General features: G+C 37.3%; 1 protein-coding gene across 3 annotated transcripts in view; it reads right to left on the bottom strand.

Annotated features, from left to right (window-relative positions):
• PLEKHM3 (pleckstrin homology domain containing M3) overlaps nt 1-22,826 on the bottom strand; it is a 164,761-nt gene that overhangs the window by 25,591 nt on the left and 116,344 nt on the right. For all 3 annotated transcript variants that reach the window (XM_045560225.1, XM_045560227.1, XM_045560226.1), the window contains exon 7: nt 228-385. In XM_045560225.1, coding sequence (XP_045416181.1) covers nt 228-385 — 158 coding nt within the window. The remainder of the gene's footprint in view (nt 1-227; nt 386-22,826) is intronic.

Raw genomic sequence — 22,826 nt, 5'->3', positions numbered from 1 at the left:
CAGAGTTAGGTGATGTTTCTTTGCAACTCTGTTATCTCATTCTGGATAAAGGTAAGGGTTGAAAATAAATATAGGAAACCAAAGGGTAAAAAATGTTCTCCAGGAAAAAAAGAAACCTAATCCAGGGTAAGAGACAGACAGATACAGTACTTGACTAAAAGTTGGTGTGATCTGCCCAAATAAGACTGCATGCGACATATTCAGATATTCTTTTTATAAGACTGTACCTGCTTGTTGAAATATCCTCAAAAGGGTAGAGGATCTCTCCATTGTTACAGATTTCGCAGATGAACCCCTTCTGGCTACAAAGACTGCAGCTGTACACATGTGCAGTGGCAAATTTAATGACCTTGCCCAAGAATGGAGCCAGCTTTCCCTCTATCACCTGCAGAAAGAGAAATTGGACAGTGAAGCAAACACATTGAGAACAGAAGTCTTGCAGGCACAGGAAAGCAAAGGAATTCCTTTCCTTTACACAACAGGAAAACCTCTAATTATAATTTCTCAGCAACTCTGAGGAAGAAAAGACGTAGTATTTTTGCTCCAAAAGAACTTTCTGGTTTAACCACTGGAGGTTGGAAAATGAAGATGCTGAAATTTCTTTTGTATTCCTCTTTATTTATAGCATGGTATAGGGGGATGGGGACAAACAAATGGGGAACCCTATTTTCACAGACCAACTTTATAGTTATGGTGTAACGTAAGAAAAGTGTTACAGTTTTTCCAAAATAGATTGAAAATATACATAGTAAATATGAACACATAAGTTTATGTTGTAAATTCAGTAATATCTTTTTCTTTGATGAATTGATGGGATAGATTTTTCATCATCTCCCCCAAGAACACATAGCCAATGTGGAAACGTGGGTTCTTTTGCTGCTGGTATGTATAATATAAAGAAGCTGCAATTTAGCAGTCTGGGGGCCATTTTCAGCCTGTGGATTTTTTTTTTTCCCCAAAACAACTCACAGTGTTTTTAAAAAAAATGAGCCAACTTAAAAATTGGGAGATTTCACATAAAAATCCAGATTTTTGGCTTCTTTTGAAAAATCAGAAGATCTAGCAAAGCTAGGCCTGAATTCCAACATGATGATTATCCTGACCCTGTGTAGGGGCTGCTTGTTCTCAGTGAGGCATGTGCTCTCTCCACTCGACAGCTGCACCCAGCAAGCTCCGGTGTCTGGCATCTGCCTGCCTCCCACAGCTACCGACCTGTTGGTGGACACACATCCATGAGTCTGGAACCCAAGGTCGGTTGGATCCCTCCTCACTTAACTAAGACCCAGGGGCTTCAAACACTTCAGCATTTCACACACTAACAAGATAACATCTGCCTTTACTTCTCTCTCATTAACGCATATACATATACATGCCGATTTTGATATAAGAAAAAAAATTAAAGATTACATTTAATTTGTAAATAGCTGAAAATAACTGGAAATAGCTGGATACTTTCTTTCCAATGAATACATAGTTAAAATTATAATTTTACATAAAAATAACATCTGAGAGAAAAGTAGTAAATCATACCTAGAAAGAAATTATAGTGTCTAGGTGAGTAGGTAGTACTGGTTGGTAATACAAAAATAAAAGACTACAAAGAACATAATCATGTCATTTGTAAAAAATGAAGCTATACATAATACTGGAGATAAAAATCGATGTGTTTTTTAAACATCATGAAACAATCCCACAATGTTTTAGAAATAAATATAACAGCAGTTAATTCTAGGAAGGGGAACAGGTCAGAGGAACAAGTCTGTTACTTTGCATTTAAAAAAACAATTAATGTATATTATCTTTGCATTCAACTGCAGAAGGTGAACAGAAAAATCAGGTTTACTCTTTGTAAGAGTGGAGTTTTTTTCTTAGTAAAGGGATAGAAATCATCCTGGCTGTTTTTTGAGTCAAGCAAGTACATTTTCCACTATTCTTCAACTTACTCTCCTCTATCCACTATCTTTAGGAAGCCATAGACAGACCACATTTTATTTATGTTCTCTGAGAGACCATTAACTCCAATAAACTCCAGTAAGGCATGCTACTAATACCAACCCATGATACATACTTTCTAAGAAATAACCACTACCAAATCATATACCCAACCACCAGTAAACACTTTCCAATGTGTCATGGGGTTATTTCTAAATTGTGGTGACAATATTTCCGTTGAGTTTGGTTTTCCTCATTTTACTCTTCCCTAAACAATCAAGGCTAATGACACATTTAAAGAGAGGTACTAACAAGCTACAGCTCATTTAGGTGAAAACAACCAGGATATAGAACAGTACGGAAACCAGGTGAGTAAAGGTTGTTTGAAGAAACTGGGGATGAGAAAAGAAGACCTTGAGGAAGACATGAGAGTTATTATCCAGGATCTAAAGGAAAAGCTTGAGTATCTTTGTATAAAGCTTTTTCTCTATCTAGAAGATTTCCTTGGGACAAAGCATATGAACATTTTGAAGGCTCTTGAAATATTTCACCAAATTTACACTGCCAGCAGTACTCTTATTCTTAACTATGGACTTTAATAAGCTTCAGGAATTGATATCTTTATAATATTTAGTCTTCTTATCAAAGAATGTGATACATATCTTCAATTTATTACATCTTTATTTCTTATTGTTTAATAAAAATTTGTTTTATTTCCTTGCATAAGCTACTCACGTTTATTATTTAGGTTATTTCAAGGTTAGACTTTCGTATAATATTTTCCTTATCAGCTATTGCTGGTATATTAGAATATATTGATGTTTGTGGATATCTTACATATGACCCTATTAATGTTCATCAATGCTAATCATTTTTAGGTGATTCTTTTGGGTTTTCTAAAAGTAACTAACTGGTTTCTTCCTTTCTAATATTATACCTCTTGTTTATGTTTCATGTCTTATTGCATTGTCCAGGGCTCCTGAAACAATACTAAATAATAATGGTGTCAGTGGCCATTCTTGTTATTTCAGTGAGAATTAAACTGGAAATTATAGAGTTTATAGTGAGTGACTTATTTTCTCCACGAAACACATATATACTCTCATTCACCATGTTTCATTGGTTCCTCTTCTTTCTTCTTTTTAAATAACAGCTTTAGTGAGATATAATCCACATATCATGCAATTCACCTAAAGTCTACAATCCAGTGGTTCTCAGTTTATTCAGAGTTGTGCAACATCACTACAATCAATTTTAGAACATTTCACTAACCCTCCCCCAAAACCGATACCCATTAGTAGTCACTTCCCCTTTCCTTCCCAGCCTCCCCACTCAAGCCCTGAAATCAACTTTCTATCTTTATAGATTTGCCTATTCTGGATATTTCATATGGATGGAATCATACAATAATGTGGTCTTTTGTCACTGGCTTTCATTTAGCAAAAAGTTTTCAAAGTTCATGTTGATTCTCTTTTAAATGCCTTCAGTATAAGTCTCTTTTTTCTATCCTACCCCAGACTCTCATCATCCCTTTCTAGATCAACAGAATAATCTAGTCTTATTTCTAGATGCCTGTCCTTTTCCTTTGATCCATCTAGCTTACATATTAATCAGTTTTAGACATCATTTTTATCATGTATCATCTCTTCCCTCAAACCTTCAGTGAATTCTTATTTTATCATTAATCAAAACTCTTTATTCTTTCATTTCATAAAATTACATTGAGTTACTATATCCCAGATACTTGATATGAGGGTCAACTGGACAAAACTGGAGCTTATATTTTGCCTGGCATGCAAAATGCAATCTGCATAGGTTAATTCCACACTATCCTTGCAAACCCATTTTCCATTTCTCAATATGTACCTTCTGTTACAAGCAAACTTTCTCCTGTGTAGAATATGCACGCTTTTGCTTCTGTAGTTTCACCTATATCATTTCCTCTATCTGGAGTTTTACTTCTTTTCTTAACCCTTATTTAAATTTCATGTAGACTTCCTGGCTCAGATCTATTCTGGTTTGCTCTGGAAAGCCATCTTTGGTTACTTCAGCGACTATAGATCTCTTGTGCTTCTCCATAGACATTTACTTTTACATCATATAATTTAATATGGAACTTCGTGCTGTTTTGTACTCTTTGCTTTTGTTTAACATCTGATTGTTTTGCTTATCCAACTGTAGACTGAACATTTAAAAATGATGATATTTGACCATTCTTACTCATAAACATGGCAATTTTGTATGGGCAACCTAAGAGAATATAAATTGCTTGAGGGCAAAGACCGAGTCTCCTACTTGTTTTAAATATCCCCTCTCTGCCAGGCACCTGAGTTCTTGTTGACTGACCAAAGATGCTTTTATGTCTTCTGCCTTAGCTGTCAGCAGTCCTATCTTAGGGTTGTCTTGGTGTCACAAACATTTTCAATCACTCTGCTGTGTGATTCGGGGAGGGGCATAAAGAGTGCATGGACCTGGTGGCAGCTCAGCTATTCTGGGACCCTTTTTTCTTCTTTATACTTGATTAATAGCTCTTCCCATTTGTCAGCTTAGGTTCATGGCCATGTTCCAAATGGCTGAAGCTGCTGGAAGTTTTTCCTCCAGAAAAGTGAGGTAATAGTCTTAAGTTTATTTTAGAATTTACAAACATTCCTTTAATATTATAGAAGGGAAAACTTTATAATTTTCCAGGGATAAAGATATATTTAGAAGGTTTAAATCTTGTCTTTGAATACAACGACTAGCAGCACTAGGAACAGAATCCAGCCATTCTGGCTTCTGTTCTAGAGGTTTCATCACTGTGAAGAAGTTGGCTCCAGGTGTGGTATCTCTTAGGGTTCTTTTGAAAAGCCAGATATATATTTGTTTTGGATAATTGCTCAAAAATAAATCAATTGTCTTGCCTCCCACCCCCTCTCCTCCACCACCCCAAGAGCCTTGCACCTTTCATTCCCATTTCCTAGCCATCTTGGTGGGGGCTGAAGGTTAAGACTATATTCCACAAACACTAGGACAATGGCGGCCTCAGGCAAGATCAAAGCCTGAGGAGCCTACTACCTTCAGGTTCCAACCAAGAATGAAGAGTAGAAAAGAGCTGCCAAGATGCCCTTGGATCTGGAAAATGACTATGGTGAGGCAAGGTCAAATGGGACCTCCTGGTCAACAAGTGCACAACACTGAGGGAAGTCAGACATTTGAACTCTGCTATGTCAACCCTAAACTGGTGTGCCTTGCTAGAGTGACAATGGTTCTTAAGAGGCCCAGCATGGAGAAAAGTCCTACAAACTGTTCCCAGGCTAGAGTTAATCCAGGGATTCTCTTACCACTGAGATCAAGCCAGGACTGACCAAGACAAAGTAAACCATAAAAGTTAATAAAACCGCCAAACGTTGTTTAAAAAAAAAATCTAAGTATGATATAGTCTTTGCTTCTTGATAAGTTGGAGTATTCTTCCAGTGGGAAGTAGTTTAACTCATTAGGGAGTCTCCCAGAGAGGCTGACCCTATGGAACTTTTGACACCCCATCAGAACTTAGTTGTCTCTGGATATTGGGAAGCAGTGGGATAGAATGGAAAAAGCAAGGCTGATCTGAGGACAAATTCTAGCTCACTCATTTTCTAGCTGTGAGACTTTGGCAAGTTACTTAACTTCTTTGAGACTCAGTTTCCTTAACTGAAAAAGTAGGATGATATCTACCTTGCAGGGTTGAGGGAAGGATCAGATTTAACATATTGACATCTGATTTCAGCAAGTGATCAATAAATAATAGCATATTATTAGCTTGTCTTAATCTAAATAGAACTTTTCTATGATTTAGACTCATTCCTCCTTTTAAACACTTGAGATTTATAGCAGAGAGAAGGAAAAAAGGTATGAAGGTCATATATCATTTTTTAAAGGCATCAAAGTGTTCTTCTGTTTGGATGGGACCAGTAGAAATTAATATAGAGCAGTCAGATCCATTTCTTTTGATATTGCTGTATGCCAGAAAAGAGGGCTTACACACATGTACTGGGGAGAAGTATGTTTTGCTAAGGTCAAAATGCTGGGAGGAAGACATTTAACACACCTCAAACTTGATTTGAATCACTCACATAATATAACATTTTAGCAACACCTGAAAATTGTCTTTCTTATTCCTTTCCTATTTTTACTTAAATTAGTCACAAGTTAATATAACTTTATAACAATCACTCAAAAGTCAGAAGGACACTTCATCTTTAGCATTAAAAGGCTGGTGGTTTTAGTTAAACCAGGTAGTCATTTGGTGACCATGTCACAAATGATGGTGAAATAGACGCCTGAGATGAGGTTTAGTGATCTATTTATTTCCTTCAAAGTACATGTCCATGTAAACAAAATCATGACAAAGTAATCAGCAAAAAACATATGTAGCTCTTCTCCCATCTCCTCACCTCCTTGCACTCAACCTCCTTCTCCCTCTCCATATGCCAAATTGCCCTATCTCCTTGAGAAAAGGCAGATGTCCAAAACAGGGCAAAGAGTTTGTTTCTGTTTTCCATTAAATTTAATTTCTTGTACTAAAGAAGGTACTAGTCTGATTTATTTACTTGGGGAGTGTGTGTGTGTGTGTGTGTGTGTGTGTGTGTGTGTGTGTGTGTGTATATACATATATATGAGACTATCAGAGGTGTTATACTGACTGGGTGTTCAAAAACTATACACTTCAATTGTAACTTAAAATTATGTCATTTTATCACACTACAGGACAAGGACAAAATGTAGCAAGAAGCTGATTATCTTCTTCCAGATTTTGCTATTTTTCACTTTTGCAGTCTCTCTATAAATTCTTTTCACTATCATTTCAGGTACTTCCAGAACTCAAGGGACTGTCAAATATCACTTTCCACCATCCGGTCCCTGACAAATACACCAAATGTGCTTATCCTTCTTGTGTGAAGGCAGCCCACGAAAGCTGACTGGGTGAACTTCCAGCTCAGGGATACACATATTTTCCCCCTTCTTCTATTCTGGTCAAGATGGTCAGCATAGGAATTTGAGGCCTATGGCTTTCTTGCAGACTAAGACAACAGACTTTATTTGATTTACTTTCTTGCAGACCAATCAAAAATTACAATTAAGTTAAAAAATAACCTAGTGCTGCCTTCTCCAAACCACAGTTTCAGAAACAGCTGCTTATTACTCATGTGTGGCACCAGGAAATTGCAGTGTCATGTTCAAGGTCTGCAGCCAATAGAGATCTGTGGGATTGGGAAAAGGGTACAAATGATTCTTTTATGTCGGTTACCTTCACTCCCTTGGCACCACCACAAAATTCAAAATCTACAGGGGGAGAAAGAGCACTAGTAACTTGGACAAGAAAAAAGAAAGAAAAGGCTCTTTCTCTTTGAATTTCCTTATGCATCAGTTAATTCCTTCCCTCTGATTTGTCAAGTTACCTTCTATTTCAAAACAAGCTTCCTTGGCCATTGTGCAACATCTAGCTTCTGGACAACTGTTGGGAATACTTTGATGAAGAGAGCTGCCGCATTTGACAAATAACTCCTTTCTAAAAGTCTAACCAAAAAACCCAATTCACATTGAACAAAGCCACCTGCCACTCACTAGGAACAAACTAACTTGATGAAATTCAAGATCAAAATCGCCACACATTGTGAAATAATTTCCAATATAATTTAGTTTGCATTTGTTTGGCCAGACAACCATGAAAGGTTGTATTCTGTCTCTAGTGCCATTTCTCAGCATTAACCAGTGGGTACAGCGAAGTCTAGTGACCTAGGCCAGGTGAGTTGTGGGAAGTTAGGGAAAGACAGCCTGTGGATTCTGCTCAAGCTTGAAAGCTCTAACACACCGTGAGAATATTCTGAATCCTCATTCAATTCTAAATTTTACTCCTCTTACTCATAAATCCCTAAAAATAGAAAATAAAAAGCACACCACCAAAAGTACATGGGATAGTCCTACTTTAAAAAGTTGGTTAGAATCTTGTTTTTCCATAATTAACCTTCGAACTCCTTATTATGGCTCAATGCTGGGATGTTTGTATATAAACACAAAAGTGTCTCTTATCTAGTTAGCTGCCCCTACTCTTCCCTAACCAGTTTAGGACTGATTTAACAGGACTTAGATTCTGGATAATCAAGCACTTTACTGAGGGTAGATTGTGATGCCACCAATTAGCTCTTATCTGATCCTCTCCCAAAGGTGACAATTTCCACTTAGACTTTGGAAACTATGTGATAATTTAATCTGGTTTAATGTAATTGGGTAGATTTGTGAGTGGCCATCAATCATTCCTATCAAATTACACTTTGCTTCCTGCTAGAAACTAAGTTTTGGGAATAAAAGATAAAGGAATTTTAATTTTAATTTTCTGGCCAGCTGTGGTTGCTCATGCCTGTAATCCCAGCACTCTGGGAGGCCAAAATGGGAGGATCACTTGAGTCCGGGAGTTTGAGACCAGCTTGGGCAACATGCTGAGACCCCCATCTGTACAAAAAAATTTTTTTTAAATTTTCTTCAGTGGTTAGAATAGCAAAGATGAAACCATGAATGCAAATTTCTTATTCAGAAAAATATATGGAAGGGGGTCTACTTTAGATAGTTCTTCTGCACTAAGTAAAAGGAACTCGATGGAACTTAATGAAGCATTTGCAAAGAGTAAGTACAATAATGTGGTCCAAATATTCTGAGCCCCAAATAGCTATGAGGTCTGCTACAGGTACATGTATATTATTTATGGGGAAAATAGATTAAAGTATTTTAAATTGAGACAGTTCCAGAAAGTTCTCATGGGTGATCAGCAGAATTTTGCTTCCCTGTTGAGTTAATTAGCTGTATGTTTGAAATAAATCAGATTTAGGTTTCTACTATTCATTATGGCTGTAGTTCTGACATTATTGACTCATTGAACAGTAAATAAGGAAAAGCATTAAGTAGTCTTTTTAATTCAGCTTCCTTACTTAATACGTGAGAAAACTGAGGCCCAGAGAGGTAATGAGAGTTGCTAACTCCACCCAGCTAATTAGTGACAGACCCCTGACTCTCTTAAGCACCCTTCACTATCCTAGGAAAAGGGCTTTTTGAGGGCATCTGAGGTCAGAGTACAGCCCCAGGGTTCGGTTCATCCCAGGCATTCTGAAGTCACTGGATGTCTACAGATCCACCTTGCAGAAATGAAGGATTTCTAAAACTACCTCCATGTCTACACGGAAGCATGACGCTAGATTAGTCCAGGCGTATTCCCACAGTTTTGATCTGAACTGGATCTGTCTTTGGCTTATAGAAAGATAACACATTTAGTCTTTGTATAAAGTCCTTGCATAAAAATTTTTTTATGATCACACCTCACATAATTTTCTGAATATGGACATGATCTTTTTTTTTTTTTTTGAGACAGAGTCTCGCTCTGTTGCCCGGGCTAGAGTGAGTGCCGTGGCGTCAGCCTAGCTCACAGCAACCTCAAACTCCCGGGCTCAGGCGATCCTACTGCCTCAGCCTCCTGAGTAGCTGGAACTACAGACATGCGCCACCATGCCTGGCTAATTTTTTTCTATATATATATTTTAGTAGGCCAGATAATTTCTTTCTATTTTTTTTAGTAGAGACGGGGTCTCACTCTTGCTCAGGCTGGTCTCGAACTCCTGACCTTGAGCGATCCACTCGCCTTGGCCTCCCAGAGTGCTAGAATTACAGGCGTGAGCCACCGCGCTCGGCCAGGACATGATCTTGAATAGTGTCTTATTAATTGGTTGAACTACTGGGAAATTAATAAGTTAAAGTAACACAAAATTCTGTGACAAGAATGGACTTACCATCAACTTAAACCTAGGCTATTTACCAAAACTACAGAAGCAACTTTATTAAAGGGAGAAGCAACCACAGCTGGGAAAAACAAAGCAAAACAAAGAAACCCTCTGTATACACGTGTGTGGGAGAAACTGAAGAAATACAGCTTTTCAGAGAGGACTTGGGGAGAGGCCAATGTTAACAAAAAACAACAGAAGACCCCACATTTAAAGGGATCGAGAAATAGAGGATAAACTAAAGTAGCATTACCTGAGCATGTAAGGGAATGAACCATAAGAGTTAGGAGAGACGTAAAAGGCTGAAAGCAAATAAGGGAAGAGGAGGGGAAAAGATGGGAGCAAAAAGAAAGAAAAAAGATTAAAATATAGAGAGTTCAGGTGCTCACAAAGAGAGAAAAAAGGATGAAGCTGATTGAGACCTGAAATGGGAGTTAGAAATCTTGGTTTCTATTCCCAGCTATGTCCCCAGTAAGCTGTATGACCTTTTTTGTAAGTCACTTAACTTCTCCATGCCTCAGTTTCCTCATCTACAAAATAAAGTGATTGTGCTAAGTCATTCAAAAGTAGACGATCAATGAGGATCTCTTTCAGTTTGAAGATCCTATGATTTTGTGATAAACTAACAGGGAAAACATCAAAAGAAGCTTGTTGAATAACCCCAGGAATGTAGAAAGCGAATATCTGGGGAGACAGATAAAAGGTGAGTTTAACCAGACTAATTAGAAGATATCCCAGGAAATTTCCAACAGAAGTGAAATAATGTCACCAGCTTTTTGTTCCCCTGCTTGCTGAGTGCCATTCAAAGAGGGAGGTAAGGCCTTTTAGGAATCATCCCCTCACAGGTGTGCAACCAGATATCGGTCTCTCTGGAGACCTCTGCAAATCCCTTCCTTTCATCAATGCATTTAATTAGTTAATGTTTAGATAGCACTTTGGGGATGAAAAGTATAATATAAGTGCTCAATGTTATTATTACTTAACAGCTTTTATGGGACCAGCCATACCTCAGGTTAAATGAGAAATTAAAGTGAGTCCCTGGCTAGAAGGTTGTGATTTAATAAATTGCTGGTCACTGAGGAGGAAAAGCAAATTCTGAACATAAGTTGAAATAGGTGCTCTTTATGAGCTTGCATCCCATTGTCTAAGATTGTCAGTGCTTTTTATTCTTTGCCTCAAGGTGTCAATAAGTAGTAAACACCACTCACAACACAGCACTGATTATGACTCCATGCATCCTGTTTTTCCAGATTATCTACTGTGTCTACAGTGTCTGTATGCTTGGGCATCTCTATACCCAAGGTATGCATTCAAATACATGGGAATTTAGTATATGATAAAGATGGGGGAAGATCAATTATTTAATAAATGATGTTGGGGAAACTGGTCAGCTATCAGGGGAAAAAAATAAGCTGAATCCCTAATTCATCTCAGAAGAAATGTATTCCCTGATAAACTGAAGATTTAAATATGAAAAGAAAACCATAAAAGTATTTTTATCTTTTTTTCTCACTGCTAATTGGACATTAAAGTATTTTTAAAACTATAACAAAGTACTAGAGAAAAATATTAGAAATTTAGAATTTCTAATAGAATTTAGAATATTAGAAAATGAATTTACCCCATTTATGTGGGATAATGATTTTGTAATCTTAGAAGCTATAAAAGAGGGATAAATCTGAATCTATAAAGTAAAAAAATAGTACAATACAAAATGCCATTTACAAAGTCAAATGACAAAAGTCTGTGAAAAGTATTTCTTATTTATATGAAAAAAGTGCCAATTTCCTTAATATACAAAGAGCTCTTTCAAAGTAATAAGACCAATCACATAATTTAAATAGTGGTTAATTAAAATGGCAATTCACAAGAACTACAAATGACCAATAATGATAAAAAAAGATGCTCAGCCTTATTTCCAATGGAAAAAATGCAAATTAAAATAACAATGTGAAGTTATTTTTTATTATCAGATTGGCTAGGATTAAAAATATATAGGAAGTTAATGTGTATCCAGGAAAACAGGCACTCTCAAGACACTGAAAGGAAGTATAAATTGGTTTCACCTTCTCAGAAGGCAACTACAAAACATGGATAACCTTTGACTTAGCAGTGTCACTTTAATGAATTGACACTAGAGATATATTCACACATATGCACAGGGAAATGGAGAGGGTGTCCACTGCAATATAGGTTCTAAAAGAGAAAAACTAGCATAGGTTAAAAAAAACTTAGGTTTAGCCTGGCATGGTAGCAAGTGCCTGTAGTCCCAGCTAGTTGGGAAGCTGAGGTGGGAGGATCCCTTGAGCCCAGGAGTTCAAGTCCAGCCTGGGTAACAGAGCAAGATTCCTTCTTTAAAAAAAACAAAAAACTTAGGTTTAAGTTACCTAGCTTAACTTACCTAATTTAAAGCTTAGTTACCTTATGTATAAGGTAACTAACTCTATTATGCAACTGATAAAAAGAATGAGGTAAACCTTTATGTGCACCAAATGTGCATATATGCCCAAATGTCCACAGTATACTGTTAAGTAGGAAAGGCAAGCCATGGAAAGGTAGCATAGTTTGATCCTATTAAAAAAGAATGGACATTTGTAATTATGTAGAACTTTCTACACAATTGTAATTGTGTAGATTTTAAAAACAATAAAATTCTGTATTCTTTGATTTTTATACAATGAATACAAATTGTCACTTTTATAATAAATGTTTAAATTGTGAAAAAACCAATGATGGCTTTATAAAGCATCGCTTTAGAAATATATAAACATAAATTGCATATATATGCAAACACCATAAAAATGTAGAAAACTTTCTTCATGTTTTTGGTTTTATATGACCTATGTTTTCACTTGTCCCTAACAACATGTTTATTTTCACAAAAGTTTTTGAAAATTGCCTATCAGCTAAGCTGTTGTGACTAATCAGACTTGATGTTTGTTTCCAAGGAGACCTGTCTGCCTAATCAGAATGTTTCCTTACTTAGGGGTTTCTCAAGTTTTGGAAAGTAACATTGCCCATTCAATCAGAATGACTTATGGAGAGTGTCAACAGCCATATCTAATACCAGGCAATTTAAGGTTGGTTTTTGTTTACATGCTTAACACCAAATTCTAGACATTTAATCTTATCTCTTTAAATACTTGACTGGGAGTTAGTAAGTAGGCAATCAGTTAGGATGTATATTGTGTTTTCTAAGAATTCACTTACATATTTTAAATGCCCTCTTCTAGCTAAGATCTAGCTCTGCTCAGCCAGGGTTTTTTCCTTTCTGCTCTATCAGAGATGACTACTCTTGCTGGCTCCACCCCCTCCAGCTCATTACTTCGTCTTGATCACCTGATTGGTCTCATAACTTGTATTAGTTTCAGATTGTGTTTTTTGTAATGAACAGCAAAAGGAGGGGAAACAGTATTGGTCTCATATTTTGCAATGCATTCCCTATCCATTCAGAGCCCACAATCATTTCATACCACCCAGGGTACCATGCTGGGGAACTATGCTACCCAGTCTGAACATTTTAACACTCAGTTTGATGTCAACCCAAGGAAAAGTCAATGTACTGACTGACCTGCCTTCAACTTGGCGTGAAGAAAGAAAGGAAAACCATAGTTTTACGACAAGAGGACATTCAAAGATAAGATTAAGTTCAAAGAAAAAAGCATTTTGAATAGCATGCCCACCTGACACATGTTCAGAGGTTCGGCAAAATCTAAATAAATGGGAAAAGGTCCTATGACAGGGGATCCTGTAAACAGCCAATTTTGCAGAGGGCTGGGGGCAGGTAGTCTGTGATCTGGCCCACCACCTAATGTCCTTCTCTGCACTACCCCGTTCGTCTGCCTTTTGCCACTCTAGCATCTCTGCACTGCCAGGCCAGGAGAAGACAGAAAGGGCTCTCATCTGGATTCATTTGCTACTGCTAGTAGCTCTAGCAGATGAAAAACTGTCAACCAGGACAGAATCTTGTATGAGCTGTAGAGGTTTCAGTTTTCCTTGGGCTCCCTGTTCTCCATGAACATGGATAATTGAAGAAAAAGGATTTTACTTAGTCCCTCATAGTCCACTCTCTTAAGTGAACAGAGCTCAACTGACACTTTAAGAAGTTTTTAAAATTACATTTTAAAAAAATTGTAGTATAACAGATATAAGGTAAAGTGCACAAATCTTACACGTACAACTCAATGTATTTTTAGACTGTCCCACCTGTTGTCTTGGCTTCCAGTTCCAGCCAGTCTACACCATTCTCTATGCCATCGCCAGAAGGATCTTATTAAAATATAGATTTGACCAAATAACAATAATAATAACATCAGCAACAATCACCACCACCTCTCTAGCACTGATTGACTGTTTGATGTATGCCAGTCACTGCCCTAAGATTTTTCTCCCCTTCAAGATAACACAGGCAAAGCACTTAAACATTGGCAGGCACACAGCTGAGTGTTAAATAATAACTACTATTTCTATTATTCACAAGAGCACTAAAAGGTCAATATTTTTATCATTACCAACTTATAGGGGAGAAAACTGAGGCCTAGAAGGCTTATCTGACGTGCCCAGGGTCTCTTAGTGATGTGTAGAGGAGGGAGCTGGATCCCCAGAGCCCAAGCCCTAATCACAATGCTTTAGTGTCTTGCTAGAGCTGGCATTTCTTTAATGAGAAACCCCCGAAGCCTCCTCTGCCCCTACAGGATGAGGTTTCAACCCCTCAGCATGCCCTACCGTCTTCGCATAAGCTAGGTACAGCTTATTTTTCCACACTTGCTTCTAGTCTTTATCCATTAATACCACACATCCATCTTCTGCTCTTGCATTGCCTGCTAATTCCCTGAAAAAGTTATGATCATAATAAGTATCATTTATTGCTGTTATCATGTAAGAATTCTGGGTGCTTTCTGTATTTATTTCCAATGCTTACTGTAACTTTCCCAAATAAGTATTACCATACTCATTTTATAGATAGTAAGCTGAGACATAGGAAGATTAAGGGACTTGTTTATGGTCAGAGAACTATTATGCATCAAAACTGGAGTTTGAACTCAGGCTCGTGTGATCTCAATGCTTGGTTTGTCCTCCTCTACAATTGCTCTCAAGTCACACCCTTTCACACCTGGCTCAAATGTCACCTAGTTTCTAAGGCATTTTTGACTTTGGTCACTAGTTTGCCTCCTCTTGCTCTGCTACCATCCACAGTTATAAACAGATCACTCATTAAGAAGGAATGGCTCTTGCCCCATTTCTATTCTAGGCCTTTCTAAGAACATTTAAGCTTTGCATTCAAAAAGCTGAAACTAAGTATTTCTGGAACATTCCCCACTGCTGGCACTGGATCCAAACATTTAAATTGCAACTTTGTCCAAACAAAATGGCAACTCTTTGACCAGAAGGGGTTACGGTCTAATGGCATGAACAAAGAGGGCACATGGAGAAGTTGCTGCCAGTTAAGTACCACACATACTTAGAAGAACCTCTAGAGGATGTGTGATTCATGAGCTCTGGGGACATGTGCAATTCCTGAGGGATGAGCTAGCCAGCTCTCTAAACATGAGGACAACAGAGGTTGAATTCTGTGGGCAGTCAGAAAGGCCATAATGGGCAATTCTTGAATTGATCTTGAAAAGCATTTTATCATTGGAATAGCTAACATTCTTGTTGATTATGTAGGATAACAAATACCCAAACTTTTGAACATTTGATACATGTTCAGCTCCGCCTGTGCACCAAAAGTGAACATTAATGTGCAATCTGTAAAAGTCTCACAACTTGACGGGAAGTGGTTCTGCAACTGCCTACTGACAAGTTTTGGCAGCATTTGGTTGTGATCATTCAATCTTACTTGTATTTAAGATTATAAAATAAGTTAATTCTTTAACTTGTTAGTCTTACATAAATTTAAACTACATATGTGTTTCTTTCAGGTCCCAAATTAAGAATTCTCATTGTTAAAGAAAAAGCAAAAAAATTAAACTCAGAATAAAAATAATTTAAAAGCAAATTGGCCAGCCTGGGCAACATAGTGAGACCCCATCACATTACAAAAAAAGAATTAAAAAGTAAATTGGGCTGATAAGATGATTCCAAAGTTGATCTAGAAGGCTAAAATTTCAGTTATAAGGAAGATAATTTTTTAAAACAAGAATATGAAACTGTACTTGTGCTACCAGACATCAAAATATATCATAAAATTCAAATAATCTGCACTGGCATCAAAATTGCTATTGAAGAAATAGATGTGACTGTTCAGAAACAGACCCCAGGACATATATGTAATTAGATTATGATGAAGACGGAATCAAAAGTAAACGTATTCAGGATGGATTATTAAAAAATGGAGCTGAAATGACTTAATCATTTGGAAAAATAAACCAAGACATATTCTTACTTTATACCACGAATTAAAATAAATTCCAGAAATTTGTTAAATTATTAAATGTACAAAATAAATTATTTTAAAAAGACAAGAAAATGCAAGTGATTATTTATCTGATCTGAGAATGAGGAAGGGCTTTGTAGGCTTCAAAGTCACAGAAGAAATCACAGAAGAGAAAAATGAACAGATCTGAACACATAGGAGTTGAAAACTTGTTTATCAAAAAAATCATATATAAAATCTAAGGGCCAAAAATAAAACTAGGGAAAATATCACACAGAAAATGGTGATAGATTTAATATACAAGAAACTCATGTAAACTAGCTGAAAAAACAGCTTGCCCCCAAATGGGCAAAAGATGTGATCAAATAATTCATTAAAAAATAGACATAGTAATAAACATGTAAAACATTTAACTTCACAAATAATAAAGAACAGATATGCAAAATCAAGCAATCACAAGAAGCCTTTTTTTAACCTGTAAAATTACCAAAGATTTGTGTTTTTTTAAATGACAAAGGTTAATGCTCTAGTGATATGAAGGGAGAACTTGCTTATAGTGTGGGTGGGTATAGATACTATATCCAGAACTTTTAAAAAGTTCAAACCCTCTGACTGTAGTAGTTCTTCTCCTGAATTTATCTCAAATAATCAGAAACTAAATGATTTTGCACAAGGATGTATATGATAGTATTATTTATAATAATACAGAATTGGAAACCCCTAAATGTCCAATCAAAAGGAGAAGGTTAAACTAACTATAGCAATGGCATCTTATATAGGCATTCAAACTAGCTAGTTATTCTGAAGATTATATAATAATTTAAAAATTTATTTTAAAGCAATTTCAAAGCAGGATAAAAATTGATGTACTGTAAAGAATGAGTCATGTTTTATACCTAAATATACAGAAAAGAACAAGCTGGGTGTGTAAATGTTAACCTTGGTGCTGTCATAAAGATTACAGCAGCTGCAGGTAACACCAGGTATACGATCTATATGATCCCTTTGAATCCTCACAACATCAATACGGGGATCTTATGACTCCTGTTTTACAGATGAGGACCCTGAGCAGAGGAGGGTCTACTGAGGGCTAAGGTCAGAATCTCTCTGCCATGCTGCCTGGATGGTTATTTTCTCTTCAGTAACTGTCTGTACTTCCCCAATTCTCTGTAGTCAGCATACTTTTATAATCAAGAAAAAACAAATTTTAAAAAGGCGAATGTGGGCCAAGAAGGCCCTTTGAAGTTCTGTGTTCTGTCCCATGACAGCCTGCGGCATAGGGATAGTACCGCCACTGAGTCCTCTTACTTTTCCCCTTGGCCCTGGGTTCCTTTCCTTCAGTGTCCCTGCTCTTTCTCCAGTGCAAATCACGGAGGCGCTCGGCCTGGCGGGGAGGGAAGCCCTTGATGCGCGGAGGTGCTATCCCGAGGCCAGTGTGGCTGCTGGTTTTCTTTCTTCTGCCTCCCTCTGTCGCTTCCCTCCCGCCTACCCTCGGCTTTCCACCACCCCCTGGGAATGAGCCTGGTTCAAGGTCCCGTTTTAACAAAACAACACAGGGCATCTTGGGGTTAACTCTGGGGTTGGCCTTTCACAGTTCTATGATTAAATTGCATTTTTCAGTGGTTCTGCCTTTAAACTCAAACCCCTTTAAAAAGAAATTTAAGGAGAGCAAAACATAGGAAACAGTGCCAAATGCCAGTAACATATTTTAGTCGTTTGGGGAACGGGCAGCTTTAGAAACCGCAAATTCCCACTTATGCAAGGGCTACTTGAGCTTTTTTCTTTATTGCTTAGTGACAGAAGCCTGGCTCTTAGACCATGGTCAGAGTTGTTCTCTCTTGTTTTCTTTTCTTTCTCTCTCTGAAAACAGTTATAAAAGGCCTGGGTTATCACAATGGGAGTTGGCTAATCCTACAGCCCTAATCAAATAACAAAAATCATTTTCCACTGATGATGTAGTTCACTCAGACTAAGAGGCAGACCAAGTCTATGACTTCGTACGTGTTATACCAGCCCGACCAGCTCGCTCATATTGAGCCATACATTCTAAACTTTGGAAGCGCCACACCTGTGACTTTACCATCAGTTGGCAAGGCTTTGGTACCATGTGTTCAGCTGGGTGTTCCGTCTCCTTTCTCCTAAAGAAAGTGATGGAAAAGGGAACATAAGATGCAAGTATTGTTTCATGACTATGCTTCCCATAACCATGGCTGGCACAAAATGGAAAGAATTCCAGACAGCTCTTTTCTGTGGCCTTGGATCTATTTTGACTATCAGGGAGTAAGCATCAAAACATCAGAGTCCCAGTGGTGAGGTTCTTCTTCTCAAGCCTCTACCATCAGAGCTAGATTAAGGTGTGACCCAGCCAGCCCCAGCATAGGAACTGGTAAACTGCATTAAATTACCGCCAAATAATTAGAAATACGGTGCCAGCGAGCTCAGGTTTCCACATATGCTTCCTAAATTACTGGCAAATATGAACTAGTCCCACTTGAGGATAAGCAGGCAGCAGTGAAATTTTTAAAATTTTCTTTATGTAGCAAGTACTGAGCATTTTGGCAGTGAGCATGTGTAAGGTGTAGGAACGACTCTAAGCCAGGAAAGCAGCCCTGGAATGAGGCACCTGACAGTCATCTGAGTAAGCAACCAACTCACATGTGAGCAACTGATTTTATCATATAAAGGTTAAAATGGACTGACTTGGTAAAAATTATAAACAACAAACTAGAAAAAAATAAGAAATATAGAAAAGTTGTAAAAAGATACAAATACTATCATCAGAATACTAGCAAGCCAAATGCAGCAACATATAAAAAGAATTATGCACTTTGACTAACTGGGATCTATCCCAGGAAAGCAAGGTTAGCTTAACATCTGAAAACCAAACAGTGTAATAGACCGTATTAATAGAATAAAGAACCAAAACATATGATCATCTCAATAGACACAGAAAAATCATTTCACAAAATTTAACACCTTTCTGTGATTAAAACACTCACCAAACTAGGAATAGAAAGGAACTTCCTCAATGTGATAAAGGGCAACTATGAAAAACTCACAGTTAATGTAAGACTTAATGGTGAAAGACTGAATGTTTTCCTACTAAGGTCAGGAATTATAATAGATAAGGATGTCTGCTCTCATCACATCTATTCAATATTACACTGAAAGTTCCAGCCAGGGCAATCAGGCAAGAAACAGAAATGAAAAACTCCAGAATGGAAAAGAAGTAAAACTATCTCTAGTCTCAGATGACAAGATCTGGTATATAGAAAAGTTGGAAATATTTAGATGACATGAAAGTTAGAAAAAAATATATTTTGAATACGACTGTAACTATATCCAGTATATTGCTTCTACTCTTGAAGAGACTAAATGACTACCACTATCCAGTTCAGAGTTATGGAAAAACTTATTAGGAATCCCATTCCAAATAAGTTAAAAAGGTAGTGTTACTGCAAGAGCATGTAATTCTCATTTTCAATACAAAGATTATCTATCTATATTTTATTAAGAGAAAATCAGTTTTTCTTCCTCTATCTACTAAAATATATAAAATACTATTTAAGTACATATTGAAAATATGTTTACAAAGTATCAATGTGTAGGATGCCAAATCACTAGCCTGCCTGGGTGCCACGTAGTTCAGTTTGGCCCTGCTTCCTGCAGGTCCTCTGGGTCATGGCTACTTCCGAGAGAAGAGATGACATTAGTCTAGTAGGCCTGTTCCAGGTCCCCTTGGGCGGAATCATGAAAACCTCCATGTGAACATGGGGCCTACGGTCAGACCAGAAAGAAGCCATCACCCTGTGCTGCTGGAACTGAAGTCCTTGGGTAGGTGAATGTGAGAATCTGCATGTCTCTCTACAAAGATGCTTCAAGGTCCAAGGAAAGCCATGTAAGGGACAGAGCCACTTAGATGCCTTAGAGTTAGTAAAATAAAAGCTCCACACCAGCCAGTAATATCTATTGCATCTACAGAGTCATCCAATGGTTTGGGAATGTTTTGGTCTGAGAGATCGCTGACTAGTATCTACTCTTTTCCTTAGAGCAGCAACTACAGCAGTGATCCTACTGCTTTGGGTTTGCTGGCTTACGCTGGCCTTGAACTTACCAGATCTTCCTGGGCTAACCCAGACAACATATCCTGGCAAACCACCTTAAATCTTGTTGGAGTTTTTAAACTTTGTTTTTTGTTTGTGTTTTGGCCCTGCTGTTAACCCTTCCTTGACATGGAGCATTTTGGGGCTTTTGCAAATCTATCCGCATCTCCAAATGGCCTCTTTCTAGACCAACTCTGAAATCCCACGTAAAATAATGTGTTCATCAAAGAAGGAAATGAATGAAGAAGCTGAGACAGAGAAAGGATGGCCTTTTAAAATCTTAAATATGTGCAAGGTTTTTAGCTACTCTATTCTCCTGAGTCCCGGAAACAACAGCAGCAACATTAAAGAAAAAAAAAAAAAAAGAGAGACAGAGAAACAAACAAAAAAACCCTCAATTACTGTTTAAGTATTTCTCAACTGTGCTATGAACTTTCCACTTTGGAAGTGAATATGAAATAGACATATCTTAGCAAGTGCTGTGTAAATATTCCATGGATTGATTGCTCACAATAATTAGTTATTATACTTTAGATACTTTAAAAAGTTATTTTCTTAATAATTAGGATTGCAGTCCTGATAGGAAAACTATAAAGCTAGGGAACAGACATAAGAGAGTTTCACAAGCAAGAGCTCTTTAACAATTTCCTTGAAGAAAAAAACACTTGAATACACTTTAAAAAGAAAGACTGGTGTGAGTCCATATCACCCTTCCTAAAACACTCAAACTGCTAGGCAACTGGGAGGAATTACACCATGAGTCGAGAGTGACTGAGCACAGGCACCCGAATTTTGTGTTTTGTAGATCAGCACAATTTTTAAAAATTTTCCAATTTTTAATTTTTCCAAGTAAGGACACTGAAAACAAAATCTATCATCTACCATTACCATCATTTCACAAAAAAAGGGAAGAGGATTTTAACACTAAAAAAGTAGAAACAGTATGATTTTAGGAAAAATAAATAATTTAATAAACTGAATATATGTGTTATTATTAAAATCTGGTGAAAACTCCATCCCAGATGAGCCTCAAACTCATGGAGGGAAGTTGGGAATCTTTGTGATAAGAACACGGTGCAGGAGTCAGGGGTGGCGGGTGCGGTGGCTCACGCCTGTAATCCCAGCACTTTGGGAGGTGGAGGTGGGAGGATTGCTTGAGGCCAGGAGTTTGAGACCAGCCTGGGCAACATAGCGAGACCTTGCCTCCACAAAAAAAAAAAAAAAAAAGAAAAAGAAAAATTAGCCAGGTATGGTTCATGCGCCTATAATCCCAGCTCGGGAGGCTGAGGCAGGAGGATCACTAGAGCACAGGAATTTGAGGTTGCAGTGAGCTATGATGACACCACTGCACTCCAGCCTGGAGGTGACAGAGCAAGATCCTGTCCCTAAGGAAAAAAAAAATAAAATAAAAAGGACACATGGAATTCCAACAAGAAGGAGAGAGGGAGAAAAATAACCTATAGATTAATAGCCATTAAAAATCATGAAAATCCAAAGCCATTACTTAAAGGTGAATTTAAAAATGAAAGAATCAGGACAGTGTTTCCCAAATTTCAGTCATGTGAAAACGCCTTCACAAGCATTGTCATAGCTGCATTTCATCTGTGTTATTATTTAATGTTTTATTTAAAGTGAGTCATTTATTTACTTAAATAAGTTTATTTACTTAAATAAGTTTATTTAAAATGAAACTTTATATAAATGCCATAATTGGAAAACCAGTACCGGCTGCCATAAAATGGAGCTCACACAGATGCTGGAAGGCCTGAGCCTTCTCTGTGGAAAGGGAGAGCAGCAGGTGTCAGGGGTTCCAGTCATACCAGCACCAGAATGAAACTTTCTGTTTGATTGAACATGAAGGACAGAAATAGAATTGAAGAGAATAATCTTCTCATTATGTAATTCCAGGTCATTTAAAGCTGTGTCTATGTACTGCCTAAAATCATTTTCTATACCAACTAATATTGTCTTGGTAGACATTCTGTGGAATCAGAGGCATCTTTGCATAATAATTAAGAACACTGGCCAAAATAGCCTTCCTGGGTTCAAATTCTGACCTTTCTATGTTCCAGGTGGTGACCTTGAGCAAGCTATCTACCTTCTCTGCCTAAGGTTGCATTTACAAAATGGAGACAATAACTGTAAGCCCATGTTAAGAACATAAAAATTTTATTCATTTATCTCACACTTTGGGAAACGCCAAATTAGGATATTAGTGTAGGCCTACATTAGACTAGATCAAGCATATAGTAATACCACAATACATTTCTGGAAAGAATATATAGCTATGGTATAAGAATGACAATTCTTTTGCTAATGTAAATTAAAATGAATAACATACTACACATGTACCTAAGGCAATTTATTATTCATTTTGTTCATATTTCCTTCCATGCCTCATTTACCTGGCCAACAGCAAGTCTGAATGATATATTTCTGCCTTTAAGGCATAGTACACAATGCATTTGACATAAAAATGTCACATCACAGAGAAAGGCTTTTAGGATCTTAACTATAAGTCACTACTTAGGTAAACAAAGCTGCCCAAATATATTAGCTTTTAAATTATGAAATCAATGTCTCCTGTATTTAGAGTAAACAACAGAATTAATGTAGGGTTTAATCCTCGGC

The sequence above is a fragment of the Lemur catta genome, chromosome 8 (genome assembly GCF_020740605.2).
Source record: "Lemur catta isolate mLemCat1 chromosome 8, mLemCat1.pri, whole genome shotgun sequence".
Classification (NCBI taxonomy): Eukaryota; Metazoa; Chordata; class Mammalia; order Primates; family Lemuridae; genus Lemur; species Lemur catta.
The sequence above is the reverse complement of the archived record's forward strand: the minus strand, read 5'-3'. Positions and strand labels throughout refer to the sequence as shown.